General features: G+C 27.1%; 1 protein-coding gene across 1 annotated transcript in view; it reads right to left on the bottom strand.

Moving 5' to 3' along the window:
• LOC107447219 (neural cell adhesion molecule 1-A) overlaps window positions 1-15461 on the bottom strand; it is a 287676-nt gene extending 272215 nt beyond the window's left edge. The window contains exon 1 of the mRNA XM_043045385.3: window positions 14927-15461. Coding sequence (XP_042901319.2) covers window positions 14927-15011 — 85 coding nt within the window. The 5' untranslated portion in view covers window positions 15012-15461. The remainder of the gene's footprint in view (window positions 1-14926) is intronic.
• Window positions 15462-20390: the final 4929 nt, after the last annotated feature.

Here is a 20390-nt window from a genome sequence, read left to right as displayed (position 1 = left end):
TTTTGTTACATTTAGTTCAGCTTTATTTTTTATGTCTGTAAAAAATGATAATTTAAATACAATTAATGAAAGGGGAAGTTTAAAAAGTCTTTAGATCAATATTTTTCTAAGTTTGTATAATTCTTGGATTTATATAAAATTCTAGTATTTAATAAAATAGTGGATAATTGTAGGATTCTCTCTCGGATAATCTTGGGAATCTTGGATAATTCTTGGATTTGTATAAAAAATATATGCCAAATTTCATAATTTTAAATATTATTCTGAATTTAATTATTAAAGTTGGTTAATTGAATAGCTAATAAAAAGTATTTAAATAGCTGATGCTTTTCTTTTCTTTATTCAGCAACCTGTTTGCAAATTTTAAAATGAAATGAAACGGATATGGTCGTAATGATACGAAATAATAGTGATAGCCTTAAAAATATAAATAATGTTAATAGTGATAGTAGTACAAAAAAGTTAATAGTGAATGTATTTTTGTATGGAGGAAACATGAAAAATCTGTAGTAGTTTCTCTACATGCAACAGCAGCCAAAAAAATCAACCAGAAAAACATGTATATTGAGTAAAAATGACCCAGAAAAAACCGTTGTTTATTCTTCTATTAGTTGTAGTGCGGATGTGCGGAAAAATAACCTTTCTTCAGTATATAAATTCATTCTTTTTTGTTAAATAGCAGAGAATATTTGCTGTGTTATAATATTCGTTATTTATCATAAAGTTATCGATAATTTACCGGAGTCCGAGATTATTTTAATAAGACGTTTTTAATACGCATTGGTACTATTTCATGCAAAGACACCTTTTCGAGATAGATGTAAGGGATTTAGAAGGTTTTTCTCAACAACTTTTTCGATATTTTTTTAAAGAAAAGGTATGCTATCATATGTTTTATTCTAAACAATTTGTTATCAAATAAAAAACGGCACTCAAAACGCTGTGGGAAAAGCATTTAAACCCATTCACAGACTAATATACTCAGTTTCTTGGAATCGTTAGCAAACTCTATTTTTTTAAAGTAATTAATTTAAACTTGTTTTTTTTTTAAATCTTTTTTCCTCGGCCTATTTTTTTTTCAATTGAAGCATAAGCTTGCTCTACTTCTAAAATTATTTTAAAGTGAAAATTTGGGAATTGGTTTGAGTACAGCATGTTGTTTGAACTCATAACACTTGAATACTGGATTTTTTTTGTGTGTAAAAATATTTGTTTTATGAAAATTCGGAAAATAAGATATTTAAATCTAAGAACACTTCTTATTTTTCAATTCCTTGGCGCTAGTATGTTTTTAAGATGAAAATATTTTACTTCGTTTTAAAATTAATTCCAAATCATTTACTTTGATTGTTATGACTTTTATCTACATCGTAGTATAAGTTTTCCTTCAAATTTTTGGTCAAAACAAGAAAAAAATTATAAAGAGTTTTTATTTAAAAAACATCTAAGCTTTTTTTAAATTTCTTGTAAAAAATTAGGACTCCTAAGTTTAATTTTATATAATTAATAGAAATAAATAAATTTCTGTTCAATTATGCTTCCTCGAATTAATCTAAATCATCTAGACCCCTTGAAACTAAAACTTTTACTTTCTGAAATAACACAGCTGTGCTTTAGATTTTTGCAAATTTAGTTTAAAACTATTGATTTTGCCCAAGGGCGCCGGCAGAATAATATAAAAGGGGGTGCAACCCTCTTACAAACTACCCCCCCCCCCAAAAAAAAACATTAAAATATTCTGTTATTACATTTTGTTTTGTTATTACATATACTTTCATCTGTTAATTTTTTTCAAGATACATTTCTTCATTGTTAACAAGATATTTAAAAAAAATTACGAATTTCTTGTACTTGCAAATTTTGGCACGAGAAACTGTATTGATGGCGCTGGCATAGCTACTGACTTTGAAACAAAAATAACTACAAACTGTAGCTTCGTATACAAACGTGTTTGTGCACGCTTAACATTGGTATTTATTGCGTTGAGGAAGTTTTACAGTTGTGAGAAGTCAATTTGTGTTACACACTTTTGTTAAACTAAATAACTAATAGAAAATATAATATTATTTATATTTTATTAAATGAAGTTTAAAAATATAGCTTAGATATCTGCCAAGATTGTGCATGCTCAGTGTGCATAAGAAAAAAAATCAAAGATGACTCAGAATTCATTGAAAAAGTTATAAACAGATTTGGACAGCAAGCAAGACGATTACAATTCTGCAATTACAATTTAAATTTTTTTTAATTGTTTCGTATCAATAATTACTTAATTATTTGTTATATAATTAAGTAATTATTGATACGATATAATAAAAATATTTTTTAATAAAAATATTTTATAACAAAATTGTTTTTCTGTATCTTTTCAATTGTTTAAAAAAAAGCCAGGGGAGGATGCAAGTGCACCCTCTTGCATCCCACTGCCGGCGCCTTTGATTTCGCCTTAAGTATAATAATAATAATAATAGACATAATAATTTTAATAATATATACTTAGATTTAGTGAGTGTCTCATATTAAACTACAAAAAACTCCAAATCAAATTACGGTATAAAGCACTTTTGGTGTATCGTCTATAAAATCCGTTTTTAACGTAAAATATTATCACGTGATTTTTACAGTAATATTTATTCAATTACAGTGATTCAGTAATTTTACTGTATTTATTATAAAATTACTGTATATACAGATTTTTGTTCCGTAACATGTTTCGGTCAAAACGAATTTTACAGTAAAAAGTACTATTACCTTTAATGCCGGATTTTTTTTCTTACCGTAATGTAATCTGAAATTTTTAGCAGTGTAGGATCGTTTCTTCTCATTACAAACACCTAAAATATTTGCATTTTCCTTAGAAAAGCGCATAGTTTTTTTTAACTATAGCAATATTTCAAGAAGCATAAATTTTCATTCAAAGAATAATACACGAAAATCAAGAAAGTGGCTCACACAATAAATATTCCAAGTGTTTAGTCATTTATTCATTCATTTGATGTCAAATAACTCTGTATCGTCAAACGTAATTGCGATTATTAATAACACCAAAGAATATTTCGTAATTATTTTCCGAACTAAACAAAATGCAAATGAAAAAAGGAAAAATTCTTTCTGACGCAACTCCTCTATGTTATTTGCCGGTTCTGCATCTAGCGGTAACTCGTCCGGAAATTCCCCTCCCATCAAAGCAGACCAATAGAATAACGAATCCGATTCGTGACTCACGAGTCAACCACGAATTAAGAAAAGGGAAGGAATCCGTTAGCGAAACTTTGCCTCCGTGACGAGAATAGGAACTTCACAACTTCCAGGCATTTAGTTGATATAAAAAGTGATACTACGAAAGACGGAGAAACAAGCAGAAAAATCAAAATTAATGACGGTACCTGCTTCTTTCCCAACATAAAACCGCAATGGCGCTTCACCGGAGATAAAAAGAAAGGAAGAACCTTGGTAATGAAAAATGGCTTTCAGGAAATAATATAAATTTAATAATACCCTTAATAACTTCAGCGCCTTCCATTTTGTTGGAGTGATTAGTCGCTGTGCCTTGTCAGTGCTTTTAAACGTGTGAACTTTTTTCAAAATTGGTTAGATCAGACTAAAAGCATATGTTGAGGTACTGAAAAGGAGTTGTCTTTTTAAAATTCCACACCATGCTTGCTTACCATGGTGTAGATATAAAGTCTTATTGTTAGATTAGGGCATGCTCGAAATCGGTTGTTTATGCCCTAGTGTATTACTCATTTCTTGTTATGGGGGGTAAATTAAAGTCGCAATTGAATCACGCTGCTACAGATAACCCGGCAATGGTGCCTTAAAACACCAAGCACGTATCAAAGTTCCAAAGCAAGTTCTAAAAGCGTCGTAAATTCTGCTTTATTTTCGGTGCTCAGCACGTCTTGGAACGCAAATGAAATTTTAGAGTATTTTGTGTTTAAGTGAATATTTTCATGACATAAAGGACGAGTAAACTTTACTAAAAGATATATGGGGCTTAAGGTCTTGTGAAAACAGTTTAATCCCTCTACCGATAGCGTATACTTATCGGCTGAGAGCATGCTGTTTCTTTACGATGTTTATATTTTCTCCGATATTTATGGGGGAGCTATATTTAAGCCAACAATTTATTTTGAAATTTTCTAGTCCAAAACATATCTTCTAATTCAATTCATACACTTAAGCCAAACCTGTGCTAGCGAATTTAATTAGAGAAATGGATTTGAATTAATTTATGCAAAATTCATGATAGAGTAATATATCAAATATCCTGTTTGGATGTTGAGCGATATCAATCTTAATTTGAGGTTTAATTTTAGAGAGGGCAACGGCATCGCATCGCATTTATTAACTTATATTAAACTAACAAAAATATAAATTAAAAATCACCATTCCTTGATGCTTATGAATTATATTTAGTTCACACTAATTAAGTAGATGGAGTTATTTAGCACTAAGCAACAGTAACAACATAAGACTTTTTCTCACCTAATAGCTTTCGCTTTAACTCTTGTCTTTTCTTAAGTATAGCTTTTCCAATCTGGTGTTTTCACTCATTTTATAAACAATGTTTTAAATTTGTAAGAAATTGTAGTTTAAGATAAGTCAAAAATCTAAACAAAAACTTGGAAATATATGTTTTATGAATTTTGTATATAAGTAATTTTTTTCACTTGCTAAATAAAGAGGAAAAATGGTTTTATAATAAAGTGTTATTTGGTTACATTTTATTAGTCAATTATTATTTCGTGTTAATACTAGGCAGACAAGATTTATACCCCTTTGAACCATTTATTTACATAGATTTTCAAGAAACCTTGAAAACTATATATTTTTATAGATATATTGGTAAACTGTTTGAAATTTTAAAAAGTTATTTAATCAACATTGAAAAACTGCATTCCACTAATCAAATTTTTATAAAATTTGTTTTTAAGGAGAAATTTTATATTTTTTGTATAAAATATAAAAAAGATAAAATTTCTCCTTAAAAACAAGTTTCATAAAAATTTGATTTGTGGAATGCAGTTTTTCAATGTTCATTAAATAACTTTTTATTGTTTCAAATTTGGAATGTGAACATGGCATATTTGAGGCCTATTAAAGTCATAAATAAAGTGAGAAAATATTGCATTTCACAGTAATAAAATTATTAAATATGCAATTACCGGTTTTTGTATACAATTTAAAGTAAAACTAGTTTCCTTTTGTGGAACTTTTAAGTTAGCCGGACTCATATATATGCATAAAATAATTTAAGATATTTTTACTTTTTATCTACATTTAAAAAATACAATTATTAAATAAGCTTTTTAATATTAAATAAACTTACTAACATTTTCTAATCTGAGTTTAACGATAACGGCTCATTCGAACAAACTATATAAAAAAATATCAGCGAAATTTTATCTAAATAATTAAATTTGGTTGCTACGGAACCAAATAATTCTAGACAAGTTTATTGTTTAAACTGTAAAACTAAAAGATGGTAAAACTTTTTTTATTACATTTCTTAAAGACTTTCCTTTTTATTCAGAAAAAGGAAGAAAGTAGCTACCATTTTAACTACGAAAATATTGTTTCATTTTTCAAAAATACTTTTCAAGTTTTATTAATATTTAGTGAAATCTTTAGATTTAAGAATGACTTTTTAACAAAAAAGTAATTATGGAATTCAATATTGGATTAAGTTTTTTTTCTCCTTATTTTTCTTATTAGATATTTTTCTTAAATGCTAGATAAAAAGATTCATTTCAGACGTATAAAAAATTTTATTAATAAAATTAGGAAAAAAATTTTGTTAAAAAATTTTTTCGTGGTACAATGACTTCTTTAATATTTCAATAACAATTCTTTTCTCTATTTAGGACATATTTACTACGAAAAATTTAATAAAATTTCAAAATTTAATATTATTTAATATATGAATTATACAAGTTAGAGCATGGGTCGCCAAACTTTTTTCATCATCGACCCCTATATAATTTTTTGAAATCTCCATCGGCCCCCATAAAAGTAATTTTCCGTTAATTAAGATAAAATTCTATTAAATACTGTGTTTGTACATTTATTTCATGATTTAAACATTTATTAAAGTAATAGTGCATTGCGTAACAATAGTTTTATGAAAAATATATTAATATTGAAATTTAAATACCTTAATATTTATTAAATAATAAGTAATTATAAATAAGTAGAAATAATAAGTAAAGTAACTACAGATTTATTGCTTCTTAATCAATGACATGGGTGTGTCTGGTGTTTTTTTTTCCTGCAAGGTTCGTTATATTGGTTTCAAAATTGGTCAATTTTAATCTTAAATCCCCTCGAAACTCAACATTTATTTTATTTCTGTACTTAGCTAAGATTGAATTTACGTGACTGAAACCGGCTTCAACCACATAGGAACTTGGAAAAGCTAGCATAAAAAGGCTGAGCTATTTCATAAAGTTCTACATATTTTTGCATTTTATTTATATTTGTTCAAAATTTACTTATTGTTAAATTTTTAAAAAGCGTCTTTGCTTCAAGATCCGATAATAATTCAGCAAACTCATTTTGCAGGTTGATGTCCACGTTTTTGATGATGCGTTTATTAATTTATGTTCTATAAAGAAACTGATTTTAAGTCAATTATAAAAAAAATTCACAAATTTTACATACTCAATTAGATATTTGGGATTTACGTAATAAGAAGAGAACTGTTTTTTCTTCGACCCTTCCGATTCGGATCGACCCCCATTCGACCCCTTGGCTCAGATAGACCCCCAATTTTGTTAAATAGACCCCTGGGGGTCTATATAGACCACTTTGGCGACCTCTGAGTTAGAGAAATGAGAATTAGTTTAAATTTATTATATTCTATCTCACTTACTAGATGCAGGGACTGATTACTATGAATTCTCAAATTTCAACTCGCGCTTGGTTCATAAACCTGTCAAGCCATATGTGATAAAAAATGTAACTGTCAGACATAATAATGAGTTACATAATAGTTTCAAAATCAGATAACTGAGTTAATGAACACATTATTCTAATTCGTCTTGATAAAATACAACTACAATTTACTAAAATACAGCATTGCTTAATCAGATATGTTACTTCTTACAGAATCTGGATAATTTTCAACACATCAAAAAAATTATTAATAGAAATTTGCACAAATATAATTTAAAAGCACTTTTTCGTGGCATAATAAATTTGTTAATATTTTAATAAAAATTTTATTTTATCATTAATAAAAATTTGTAACGAAATTTTTTTTATAAAATTTGTGAAATAAATATTATTCCATGTACAAATAATATATAACTTTTAGAAAATTGTTTTAAGCTTAATATATTCTAGCTCATACTCTTGATGCGGTGACTGATAATGAGGAATTCTCAGAATTCAACTCGCGCTTGGTTCATATACCTGTCAAGTTAAATATGATATAAATGTAACTGTCACACATAATAATGAGTTACATAATAGTTTCAAAATCAGAACACGGAGCTAATGAAAGCTTTATTTTAACCTGTCTTGATAAAATACAACTGCAATTAACTAAAACACAACATTGGTTAATCAGATATAATGTTTCTTACAGAATGTGGGCAATTTATCGATGCAGAGTATTGTTATGAATTAGAGAGAAATGTATTATATAAACACAGCTTTCTCTGACTATTACAAATATACACTGTTATATTTTTAATTCTGAAATGAAATTAAAATAACCAGCAGTAGTTTGTAAATTCAATTAATCTTAAAGTTTACGGCTATGTACACTTTTAATATTTACGAATTTATAAATGTTTTTAACTATTATGGTTGAAAACACCATAAATACAAATCAATACGGTTCATTTAACTATTTACAACTAGCATTGTTTCAAAACAGAAGAAAAAATTTTTACTGGACATTGAAGATAGGAATTTCGTTCGGTAATGGGCATTGGAGTTAGGCTGTGGTTGAGTTGTGTTTTATAAAATGTGCCTTGGAATATGGCTTTATTTTGTTTGATAGTTTCACTTATCGTAAGAGATGGAGAATACTAGACTTATTTGTGTTAAACAGCATTATGGTGCGGTTATCTATAAGGGAATGATAGTATCGTATTCAAAAATAGAGGAATGCAGGGCACTAGAAGCTCTTCACATGCTGAAGAGAATAGAGAAATTATTGTGACGTCATTGCTAGGTCTTGAACTCGCTATTCTGTCGACAGTGAGATTGACGGATTAGCCCGCTTGACTTTAACATGTATCCAACTCGAGGGAACTAAGTGGCTTCGTTAGGTGCACTAAAATATTGTCTAATGCTATGTGATAAAACTTGTTAAATGAGATAACGTTATCATGATACTTTAAGGCATGACTTTAAAACTATTTATTCGGTTAAGTTTCCTTTTTTGTTTCGCATTTTGAACTAAAAGTGGTGTAATAAGAACAACAATTTTTAAAATATGAATTTCTAGCAAACCGTAACCATTTGAACGGAAAAAAATACCAAATCATTGGTTAAAATATTGTTTATTTTGGTTTTAATTACGAAACATTTTTTCTTCTTTTATCCAGAATTGTCCTTACTTTAATAAACAGTTCATTGAATAAAAAGTAGAATAACATAGTATGTATTCTTTCATAATAACTCTTTTTAAAAACAGATTTAATGGTATTAACAATTTATGTAGAAGTGAAAGTAATGTCTCGTAAAACTGTCTAAGTACTGTCTTGTGTCACAACAACTTCCACTTATTTGGGGGAAAAATAACCAAAAAATACAGAAATTTCTTAACTATTCCTAATAAAAGTCTCTTAAGATTTTGAATAAATGTGACAGTCAAAATATTCAGCTTTTATTTTCTAAAGAATTCATTTTTCAATAAATAAAAATCTTTTTACAGCCGCAAATATCATATAGAAAAAAAATTGAATTGATAAAGAAAGAACTTATAATGTGTCAAATTAAATTATATATGAATTTTTGATCTTTATCAAAAGTTCACAATGCGTAAAATTAAGAAAGCAATGCATACTTGTTTCGAGACATCATAAATTTATGTATTTCTTTCTCTTAAGCAATTCATGTTTATTATAGTTATGAATTATCTTGCTTCACTATATGCTTTGCTCCTCCATCAAATATTTTAAAAAATAAGATCTATAATTTTTTAAACCATAAATTTCTAAAAGATGCTATTCTGAAAATATTACTATCAATTGCAGATAACCTTAAAGCAAAAGGGAATTTATTATATATTATATTTTCCATTTGTTGCGTTATTTCTAAGTTATAAGATAGTAAATAATCGGATGCATTTGCAAAAAACTTTGTAAAATTAAATTTTAATTTATTTTATGTTATCATTAAAAATTACATTTTAAATATTGATTCATTTGCTTTATCGAGAAGTATATTCATTTTGAGAAAACTTTTAAAGGTAACACCGAAAAACAATATTAGAAATTTTCAAAACCTTTTTTAAATAAATTAGTATTCTTAGTATCTTTGTGATAATTTCTATATATGGTACAATGAAAAACAAAACAGACAAAATTGTATGGTTTGTTTTCTCCTGTATAAGAAACCAGAATTTTATTCTCTATATTTATAAATTTGTTACACAGTTAGTGAAAAGAACGTAACTAAAAAATTTATAAATTCCGGCTCTGTATCAATCATTCTATTGGATTAATATATCTTCAGTAGTCTGCTCATTTTGTTTTTAGACTGTTTAATTTTGCTGCTGCATATAATGATAAAAATATCTGGATTTTCGTATTTAGCTGCAAATTTTTAGTTTGAGGCGCCATCTGTTGTTGAACTTTAGAAGTAATTTTGAATCAAAGAGTAAGAAAATCTTGGTTTCTGAACCAGAACGTTCCAAGCTGTACCTTTGAATCTCTTTTCATTTTTCTTCAATTAATTTTTCAAACAACTGGTAATTTTTGGAATACCTGGTTTTTCATAAGCAAACTGCATTGAAAAAAATCCTTATTTTACCTTAAAATAATTTACCGTAGCTTTTACAGTAATATTTAATTAGAATGATTCATTGATTTCACCTTAATTATTACTATAAAAATTATGATACATCGAATTTTTAATTCCGTAACATATTCTGGTAAAATTGGATTTTACGGCGGAAATCCGGCACTCTGAGTAATTACTTTTTTCCGGGAATTTGATGCCGAATTTTTTTATTGCGGGAAAAGTTAAATAATTACTAATTCAACTTTTCATATAATTATACGTATTTACCTAAAAATTGGGAAACAGATATTTGACATATTTAGCTAAAGCCCAAAGTATTTACTTTATACTTCAACTCACTTGGTACTATCCATTTCTGTTAGAATTCTCATCTAATCGATTTACGGCACTTTAGAAGAGTGGAATGAAAAGATGGTTTTAATCATGCCTTAATGCACATATTAGGTCCCCATTTTACTTGAAGAAAATTCTCTGTCTAACGAACAATGCCCAATAATGGAATTTCATGCTCAACAAACCACGGAGACTTCCTAATAAAGGTATTACCATCGTTTGGAAAATCCAGACCTGTTATTTTCTCTGACACCCTCTAACAAATAATCTGTTGAGGAAAATTAATCACGTTTTTATTCTTATTGAAGCGCTTATTTTCAATAATACATAAGCAGCTTAAGACATGTTATATTTACGGCATATTTAACGCCTTCTATGTGTTTGAGTTTTTTTTTTTTTTTTGTTAATAGTTAAATAAGTAATTTTTTAAAATAACAGTTTTCTCTTTCACACTTTCTATAAAATTTATTTTAAATAATGTCTTAACGTTTTGCTTAAGTTTGTAAAAAATGATAAGATGAATCTGAAACTTAAAGCATAAACTTTAACGAAGTATATAGTTTTGACAATAATAAGAAATTTTTTATTGTATTTCTAATATTTTTTTTCTGCTTTTGAGTCGAGTTTGATAATTAAAAGGGACTTAGTACCAGCAAAACAATTATTAATGAAAGGTCTCTGATAAAGTTCTTTGTAAAGTTTCAAAAATAACTTCGTAACCTTTAAACTTGGTCAACTTTAAAAGAAAAGAATTTCTGAAAGTAATTTTCATGATATAACTAATTATAAAAATAATGCCTTATTAAAACCAGTTCTGAAAATGTCCTTGGAATTTGATTTGGTAAAATATATTTTTAAATTTAAGTAAAATGAACATCCGGGAACATGACAAAATTATCATATTGATGACCAAATCACGAATGTAAAATTTTATTGCAAAATCCTCTATAAAAACTATTATAATCAATCCTTTTATCATTATGATGCGTGGAACAGAGTGGAATAATTCAGGAAACAGAATGAAAAAAAATCAGAGACGATTTTTAATCAGAGTTAAGGAGGGGCACAAATATCCTAAAATTCTTTAACTCTTTCGGACACATAACTGTCCTATCAAGATAATTACTTTAATGCGTTGTAACTTGAACTGATTTCGTAACCCGACAATAGTTCGGAAGATAATAAAAATATCATTTAGATAAAAATTGTACATTATTTGTCTCATCATCTCATTACAATTTATAATTTAAAATTACAAGTTTAACTGCACTACAGATTATTGAAATTTTCTTTTCAATAACCTGTATTAATTTTTTTATTTAGTATTATTTTTATTCTTGGACAATTTAATCATTTCGATGCATCAATAATATTTCCAGTAAAAGTATTTTCTTTAAAATAATGTATGATTTTCTAATACGTTATAGTAAATAAATTATACTCTTTGTAAAACGAATCAAACCTTGCGTTTTATTTGAAAGTATTATATACTACGTATTAAATTTTCAAGCTATTGCTAAAACGAAAAATATTAAACATTTCATGAAAGTTGAAATTAACATTAAAAATAACATTACTTAAAAAAGAATTATTTAGATGGTTATAAATGTGAAAATGTTTATGGCTTGCATTGAATTTTAAAATGTGTTACAAATAACAAAACCAATTGTTTTCATAAAGCGTTGGTGAACTTCTTATGGATAAGATGCTAATTAATAAAAAATTAGTGATTCATATTACAACAAAATGCATACCTATAGTAATCTAAAATGTATATAACAATAAATATTAATCTTACAAGCAATTTGAAGTATGAGATATAATTTAAGTGTATTGCTAATAAAAAAATAATGTTATTAATTTCAGATACTTTTTAAATTTACCGTCAAAAATACAGATGAATTTAAATTACTCTATTTCGTGTTGAGCTTTTTGAATTACTTCTTCGGGTACCTTTTTGTATTTTTTAAGCTTATATCTGATTTAAATGCACTTAGGTACGTGTTGTCGATTTCTAAAAAACAACTCCTAAGGGATATACTTAGATTTTCGATGAAATTTCTAGTTATAAAACGTTATTTTATTACTGAATATCTTATATTTTAAGCATTTTAAATTTTTTTTAGATACAGTCATTATTAAAATGTAAAACACGTGAAAAAACTTTAACTTATGTGACATCAATTGTATAAAACTTAATTTGAGTTCGAGGACAGTTTGAGATTTTCTGTAGTTATGTAAGTAGCCAAAGTCTTATAATATATTTCTTTAAGCTCATAGTCGATACTGCATAATAGTTATTACTATCTATACTGTAAATATTTCAATGCAATTCAATATTACCATACAATAAGTATGTTTCTTGCCTTGATGTAAAAGTAGAATGAAATTGGATGTTTTAGTTAAGTAGCATAAATGCAAAAGTGTTCTATTTCTTTTTGCTAAAATACCTTTAACTATTATACAAAATCGAAAACACAAATTGTGATACATTATACTGGATTCTTCCAACTGCTTACAAACCTAAGATATTTTTTGGTACTTTAAGGTGATTTTTCAAAATTAGAATATTTTTAAAATTTTTTTTAATTGTTTCCATATTTTTTAATATTAATATTTTAGTAATAAATAGTAGTGCGTTTATCATCTTATGATCTAACGAAATACAATCTGATTTTGAAAGTAAAGCCTTTTCCATTAAAAAAATAGTTTATTAAAAGTAATAGAATAAATTTCTTACATATAAACAAATTAATTTGACTTAATTATTATTTTTTCTACTAAAATGCAACTAATTAAAATATAATACTTACAGTAGGAAAACATATCATTCAGTTTTCTACTGGAAAAATTTGCTATATTTTTTAAAAATATGATTTTGCAAAAAATAAAAACCATACAATTTAACCATGGTACCACAATAAAAGCATAAAATAAAACATAGTATGACACCTTTTCTCTTTTCAATCACATACATCTTAAGGTTTTCTCAGAATTGTGTTGAGTTTGCTACAAAACTAATTGTTAACATAAAAACTTTTCGAAATAATGAATAAGATCTTCCTTTCCCTTACTGAAACTTTAGAAGAAAAAATACATTTCCACTTAAAGAGTTTTGCACAAACCAAGTAAAGGAAATATAAAATGAGTTTAAAAAGTTCGAAAAAGAAACTAGCTTAGCCAAATATAAAAAGTAGCTATGGTAAAATTATTATTTGGAAAATATTCGCATTGAAAGGAAAACAAATCTGAAATTTCTAAAATATTTCATGTAACTTGTTCTCAAAATTTTAATAAAATCTTAAATATCCACAGAAAAATTAAGATAAATTGTATTATTTTTAATAAGATTAAATATGTCTTATAGTCTAACTGTTATTTCACCATATTCAGCGAAATTAAATATTACTTGACATGAATAAGAGAAAATCTTCAAATTTGTATTTACTACAATGGAGAAAGATAAGTAATGGATAAACATTATAAGTTTGATTAATTTTGTTGTTTTGCATTATATGAACAAAAATCTCACCTCCCACATACTCAACTTACTCCCACCTACTATTATTAGGATTGACAGGAAATAAAAGAACTGCATCAGTTATTTTTTTCTGAGTTTAGAGTTCCAATTTTTTGAACTACGCAAATTAAACAAAAATATATAAATAACTAAATAATTGTGCATTAAAATTTAGCCTAAAAAATTCAATGTATTTTTATTACATTCCAAAAAAAATTCTGAAGGAGAAAGTAAAACTTATCTAGTTAATTACAAAATTAATGATTTTTTTCTATCACCATGCAATTAGACAAGCTTGACTTTTTCAATAATGCTGCTGAAAGAGGACCAATTCAATAAAAAATGAGAACTTCGCCCAAATCGCTTAACCACATGTTACCTGTTCGGAAAAAAGGTTCAAAGCAAAAGTAAATTATATCTAGTTAAACAGCATATCTATGAGATTTGTATTATCTAAATGCAAAATTAATGATTTTATTTCTGTCACCATGAAAATTTCTATTAAAAGAAATCTTTACCTTTGCGATTAAGTTGCTGAAAAGTGACCGTATTAATAAAAAATGATATTCTGTGCCCATATTAATTAAATACATGTTACCTGTTTCGAAAAAAAAATGCTTTAAGCAAAAAATATAACTAATAATATGTATTTTGACGTGCGTCAAAAATGATCAAGTCTTTCATATCAAAACATCCAAAAATGCATATTTTTAGACAGAAAATTATTAATAGGAAAGTTAAGAGAAAACTTATAATACACTGCATAATATTCCTAAGAATTCTGATGATAATTTTAAATCTAATGATACTTCTTACTTAATATTTAATTTTAAGAAATTCAAAAATTACTACATTAAAAAATTTAGCTGCTTCCAAAAAACACTTTAAGCACAATAAAATTTTATTGTGTATTTTTTTTAACACAAAATCACATATTACACATATAAGCATTGTAATTTCGAACACATTACAAAAAAAAAATATCTCACAAACGTTCATGAATAAAAGTAATAATTTTTGTTATTAAAAATTTCTATTATTTCCTCTAAAAATTATTACTGATCAACATAATTTCTTATATATTTTTCTCACCTGTTGTCGTTGATGTTGAAGAACTGTCTGCACATGGGAATGTTACATAGAAAATTAAAAATAAAGATCCTATTATTAGATGCATATTGTTGGAAACTTTTTATATAGAAATCCCACTTTTAGTGTTTGTATATACAAAATCACTATATTCTTGAAAATTCAATTCCACAGCAAAAAGGAGAAAATACACCCCATATCATGCATTGTACATTTTACACATCTTTGCATATTTTTTAAAAAAATTTTCTAATGTTATTTACATTTATTTCTTTTAATTTTCGTAATTTTAATACATTAAAATCCTGTTTTGAAGCAATATATCCAGTTGTTAATTTTTACCCCGCACACATTTTTAACGCAAACAAAAAAACAATTCTTTTTTAGAAACAATAATCAACAATTTTGATTATCCGGCACAATCCTTTGATGAAAGAGCGAAAGAAATTAAAAAATATATTTCACTGTCGCTGGAACAAGTTGCGTGGAAAAACAAATCTCACCCAACTAAGCCAGCCGATCGGCCTTTTCTAAATGTTTCGATCAGGGGTCGGACTACCCAAAACAGACGAGTATTATCCAGACAGTGGCTCCCTCTACTTGGTCGTCAAATTGTGCATCTTGTGGGGGTCGCGGAGGTGGGTTTTCGGCATCTGAGAGAACAAGAGGGGCACAGTTGTTCTAACACCTGGTTGGTAAAATGTATTCAGGGGTCTGGGGGATGATTTGACAGGGGCTTGTCTTGTTTGAGGTGCTCTCGTTTGAAAAATCGTTGAGTAGCTTAAAGATGCTGATACGTATGATCGGTGATCTTTAGATCAGTGGAAGTCATTTTACTATTTATTTTTGTCTTTTTTTTATCAGATTTTTTACCGTTTCATCAAAGAGAATAAAACAAATTTAAAGTGAAAAAAAATATTTTATACCATTTCATTACATGAAAATAGTTTTTGAAAACAGTTTTTTGAAAGAGAAGTAATTTGAAAGTGAGGGCAGTCAAATATGAATATCAGAGTAATTTAGAGTACACGTAACTGCTTCAAAACAATGCTTCAAGAGGATGGAATAATAAGGAAAAAGTTGTTTCAGTGGTGTTTTTAATTTTTACATTATGTTAAAATAAAAAGAAATTCAAGTTTGAAGTCATTAAAACAAAGCAATATCAAATGTTTATAGGTGCTATTTTGATTTATTAAAGTGGTAATTTAAATTAAAAGGTAGGTAAACAGATTAATTCGTAGCAAATTAGTTTCCTTATTATACTTAATATATTAAATAAATTTTTTGTCATCATGAGTTTTTATTTTCTTTTTCAATAAAACAAGACAAATCATAATGCATTTTCACTAAACCAATTTAATTTGATGCATCATTTCAAAATATTTTTTTGCCAGGTAATAAGCCCAATGTTTCTTTCCTTATTCTTTTGCCACCTTGACGAATTCCTGAAAACAAATATATTTTTTTTCTATTTTTTTTAATAATTTTATTACTTAATTTTATAGTTTCAAACTATCAATTAAAGCAATTTAAAAGTGATGACTAAAAATATTCTTCTTTTATTATTTAAAAACAAGCAAAAATGATTAAAAAAAAAGTTATTTATAACGAAACTAATGTTACGCTATGCAGGTTTTTTCTTTTACAATTAATGGATAAATAAAATATTTCCCTCTTATGCAATGAAAATAATCTTAAATGAACGACGGTAAGGGGTTCATCTTATATACACTAACATGCCAATATACACACTAACTTATATGCACTAACCTTTCCTTATATACACTAACTTACCAAAACTTGAATAATTACATGAATGTGCTCATTTGCTCATTGCACATAAGCCTCATATAAATGATTTTAAAAATTCCTTCCCTGTATAAATATTTATAGACTGTTATAACTAGCCATGGAGAACTAATTAAATGTGTTTAGTCCTACAATGTGATGTTGTTTAATCTGCTTACATAATATTGCTAATTTTTTTTCAATTTTGCGAATTGCTCATCCTTTATTAACAAATATTATTCCGAACAATACAAACAAATACATTATTATAGATTGATTGACAGCTGCAATTTTGTAGGTCAGCTTTTAAGAAAAGTAATTTTGGACACAGAATTAAAAAAAAATCATGCGGAATATTTCAGAATAAGTGATTAGAAATTATTTGTTTCGTTTCCTCTTGTAATAACTGAATCTCACAGAAAACTGATTTTTAATAAATATTTTTATTGCATTTCCAAAAAAACATTTAATATTGCAAATATTAGTCATAATGTATGTTCATTAAATTTTCTTATAAGAAGGACAAATATTTACGTTATTTCATATTGAAAATTTATATATGTAATGCAATTTTTATCTCTCAGATCTTACTTCTTGTACATATTCAGTCTCATTACTCTAGATATTATATTTAATTTAAAAGTTGCTTTAATTTCAAACAGAACTTAAAACAAAATGAATTTATTTTCATTAATTCAATAAACGCAAACTCATTAAATTAAGTAATAGTTCGCGGAAGTCTCTAACTGTAATTAAAGCAAAAAGAAACACCTTTGAATTCCATCAAATCACTTTCGGGTATAGTGAGCATAAAGGCAATTTTTAGAAATACCTCCAGGACGTCCAAGTTTCGTCACGAAATGAATTAGTTTCGATGCTTTTCATCCCGTCTTCCTCCTGAGAGATTTTAAGGATTACGAAAACTATTTTGTATCTTACTTAAATATTATCTACTGTGTATTTATTGTTTACTTATTTTTTGACAGAAATTATAATTTACATGTTATGTTCGGTCATTTAGGAGCAAACGTTGGCATTAAAATACATACGTAGAAATCTTAGGTACAAGACGATCATCAGTAAATTTATTGAAATTTTAATAAAGAATTAATCTTAACCTTTTAGCCCTCTATTTTTTTAAACATTTTGCTTTGCATAGCTACCGATTTTTAGCAGTTCATTTAATAAATATTCAAATTTAAGCAAACACACATGCTTCCCTATTTTATAATACCTATGATATATATAATGAATGTTTTCATAGATAAATTGCTAATAAATATTTCAAGGGAGCTGCTACAAATAAATACGTTATTTAAGCTACGTTAATTTTATATTCCATTACATCCTAACAAATTGTCTTATCTGATATACATTTTATTGCATCTCCTTCATGAGTTATTTCCCCAAATCCTTTTCAAACATGTGTGATAGTATTCAGCTTTATCACTTAACTCGGTGCCACGTGGCGATACATTGATCATACACGCGTTGCAACTGGCAGCTGATTTCGATGATAAATAAACTCCCATTTACTACAGCTGTTTCCACAAAATGCACTTTGTCGCCTTATTCGAACCACGATTCCCCCATGGTTAGGAAGATGACAAAAAAAAATTAAATGTTTTTCCAAGTCGTCAAGAAATATAAAAGAGATAATTTTGCTTTTATTATCAGGAAAAATAAAACATGTCTTATGCTGTTGCTGAAAATGTGTCCAACTTAATCGGTAGGGTTGCACTGATAACCAACTTAATTGTTGGCAATCTCATGTTTTTAATAGGTTGACACTGAACGATAACACCATCAAATTTTATGGGCGTGTATCTAGAAATGAGTTAATATACCACCCATAACTACCTTTTTTATGCAGTAATAAAATATCTAAGTATTTTTTCTTCAGCGGCGATCAGTGATGTCATTCTTATCTTCCATAAATTTGATATTCAGTGCTTATTTAAGGCAAACGGTGATTTTAGGAAGATGGAAGTGATCTTGGCGAGTTTGTAAAGAAGTTAATCGCTACTACTTTCGCAGCGATAACGAGCTTATGACAAATAAAAATCGAGAGTTCGATATGATGTGTGCTTGAATGATCTTAAAAGATGCGATGGAGTGTGATAGATTGTCGCTTGGAAGTATTTTATTTCATAAAAGCATGCCATGGTCACTTTGTGAAACTAAGTTACAGAAACATATTTTTTGTTAATTTATAAAATACGCGTGAATAATTTAAATGTTTTATTTGTCATTTTTTTACAAACATTTTAAAAGCAACTGGTTGACCCTCAATCTAATTCATTTTTTTAAATCAGGCTCTTACGACATTAAAAGGATCTCATTTGAAATTTTATGCGTTAAGTTTTTAGCCACACTGAGAAAAAAATTCAGTTGAAATTACTAATGACATTTCTGGTAAAAAGAAATCGGTAATGAAAACCAAAATATACAATATTTAAACCATTCATTTAGTAGTTGTTTTGTTAATATGGCAAAAATTTACCGGAAAATCTGGTGTTAAATTATAATAGTTTTACTACCAAACATTTAGTAAAAAATATAAAACTGAAAACTAAATATAACCAAATAATGGCTTTTATGCCATGCTCTAAGGTATCATAATAAAACTACAAAAATGTCACCACATTTATCAAACTTTATCACATATTATACCAAATTATATCGTTAATTTTACCAAAATAAATATTAAAGTGATTCGGGAAAAACTAGTCGGATTTTTAGTGCTTCCATACAGCCAGAAATACGGTAAATTTTATCATATGTTTGAAATTATCCAGGAAGTTTTAATCATACTTTTTTTTCTTACTGCAAGAGATTGAAAGTTAGTTAGGGGAAGTGTAAACGTTAGTTTCTTTATCAAAATTTTGTCACAACAGAATCAGAATTTATAAATATCAGCGTGTATCTTTCTAGAAAGTATGCTTTTCACAAAACTTAGTAAAAGCTTTATAATTGAGTATCATTCATTTCTTATTCTGATGGCAGCACAATTTACATGCATTCTTAAGTTCGACAATATCTTTACGCAAACTTCGAATGCTTTCATTCAAATATTTGTATTGAATTTAAAATGCAAAATTTGTTTTAACATACGTCTGCAAATGTTTGCATCAAGCCACTAGTGTGACTGGAATCCACAATGCTTCCATACTTTCGTTGTTTGAAATTGTTCAAACCCCTGAAGCCAAGAAATGTGATTCTTTACAATGTAAAGCTGAGACAAATGCCTTGAATGTGACATTACTAATAATTGCATGAATTTGTGAGATTTTGATATAGCAAAAGAGAAAGAAAATGTATAAGAATATAAGAGTAATCAGAGATAAATTTTGTCTGAGGTGAGACCGTTTCAATAATAACTAGTTGTATTTGAAAAAAAAGTGAAAGATGGAAGAGGACATGAGTCTCAGAAGACATTTACATTTGTTTCTATATATTACCATATCTCAGTAAATACTCAGAAATTGATTTATTACACTGTTTCAGAAAATTCTTTACTCATGATTCCAAGAACTTAATATACACTATATGACAAAAAAATCGACGCTCCAAGAAGGAGTTGTCCGATAGAAACGAAAATTGGTGGATAGGAAGACAATGTACAGAATAGTAAATGATTAAAATTTCAGAACAATTGAATAATTTATTGCAGAATTAC

The sequence above is a fragment of the Parasteatoda tepidariorum genome, chromosome 8 (assembly GCF_982258835.1).
Source record: "Parasteatoda tepidariorum strain Cologne lab strain chromosome 8, Ptep-v5.0, whole genome shotgun sequence".
NCBI classification, from domain to species: domain Eukaryota; kingdom Metazoa; phylum Arthropoda; class Arachnida; order Araneae; family Theridiidae; genus Parasteatoda; species Parasteatoda tepidariorum.
This window is presented reverse-complemented; position numbering and strand designations above follow the sequence as displayed.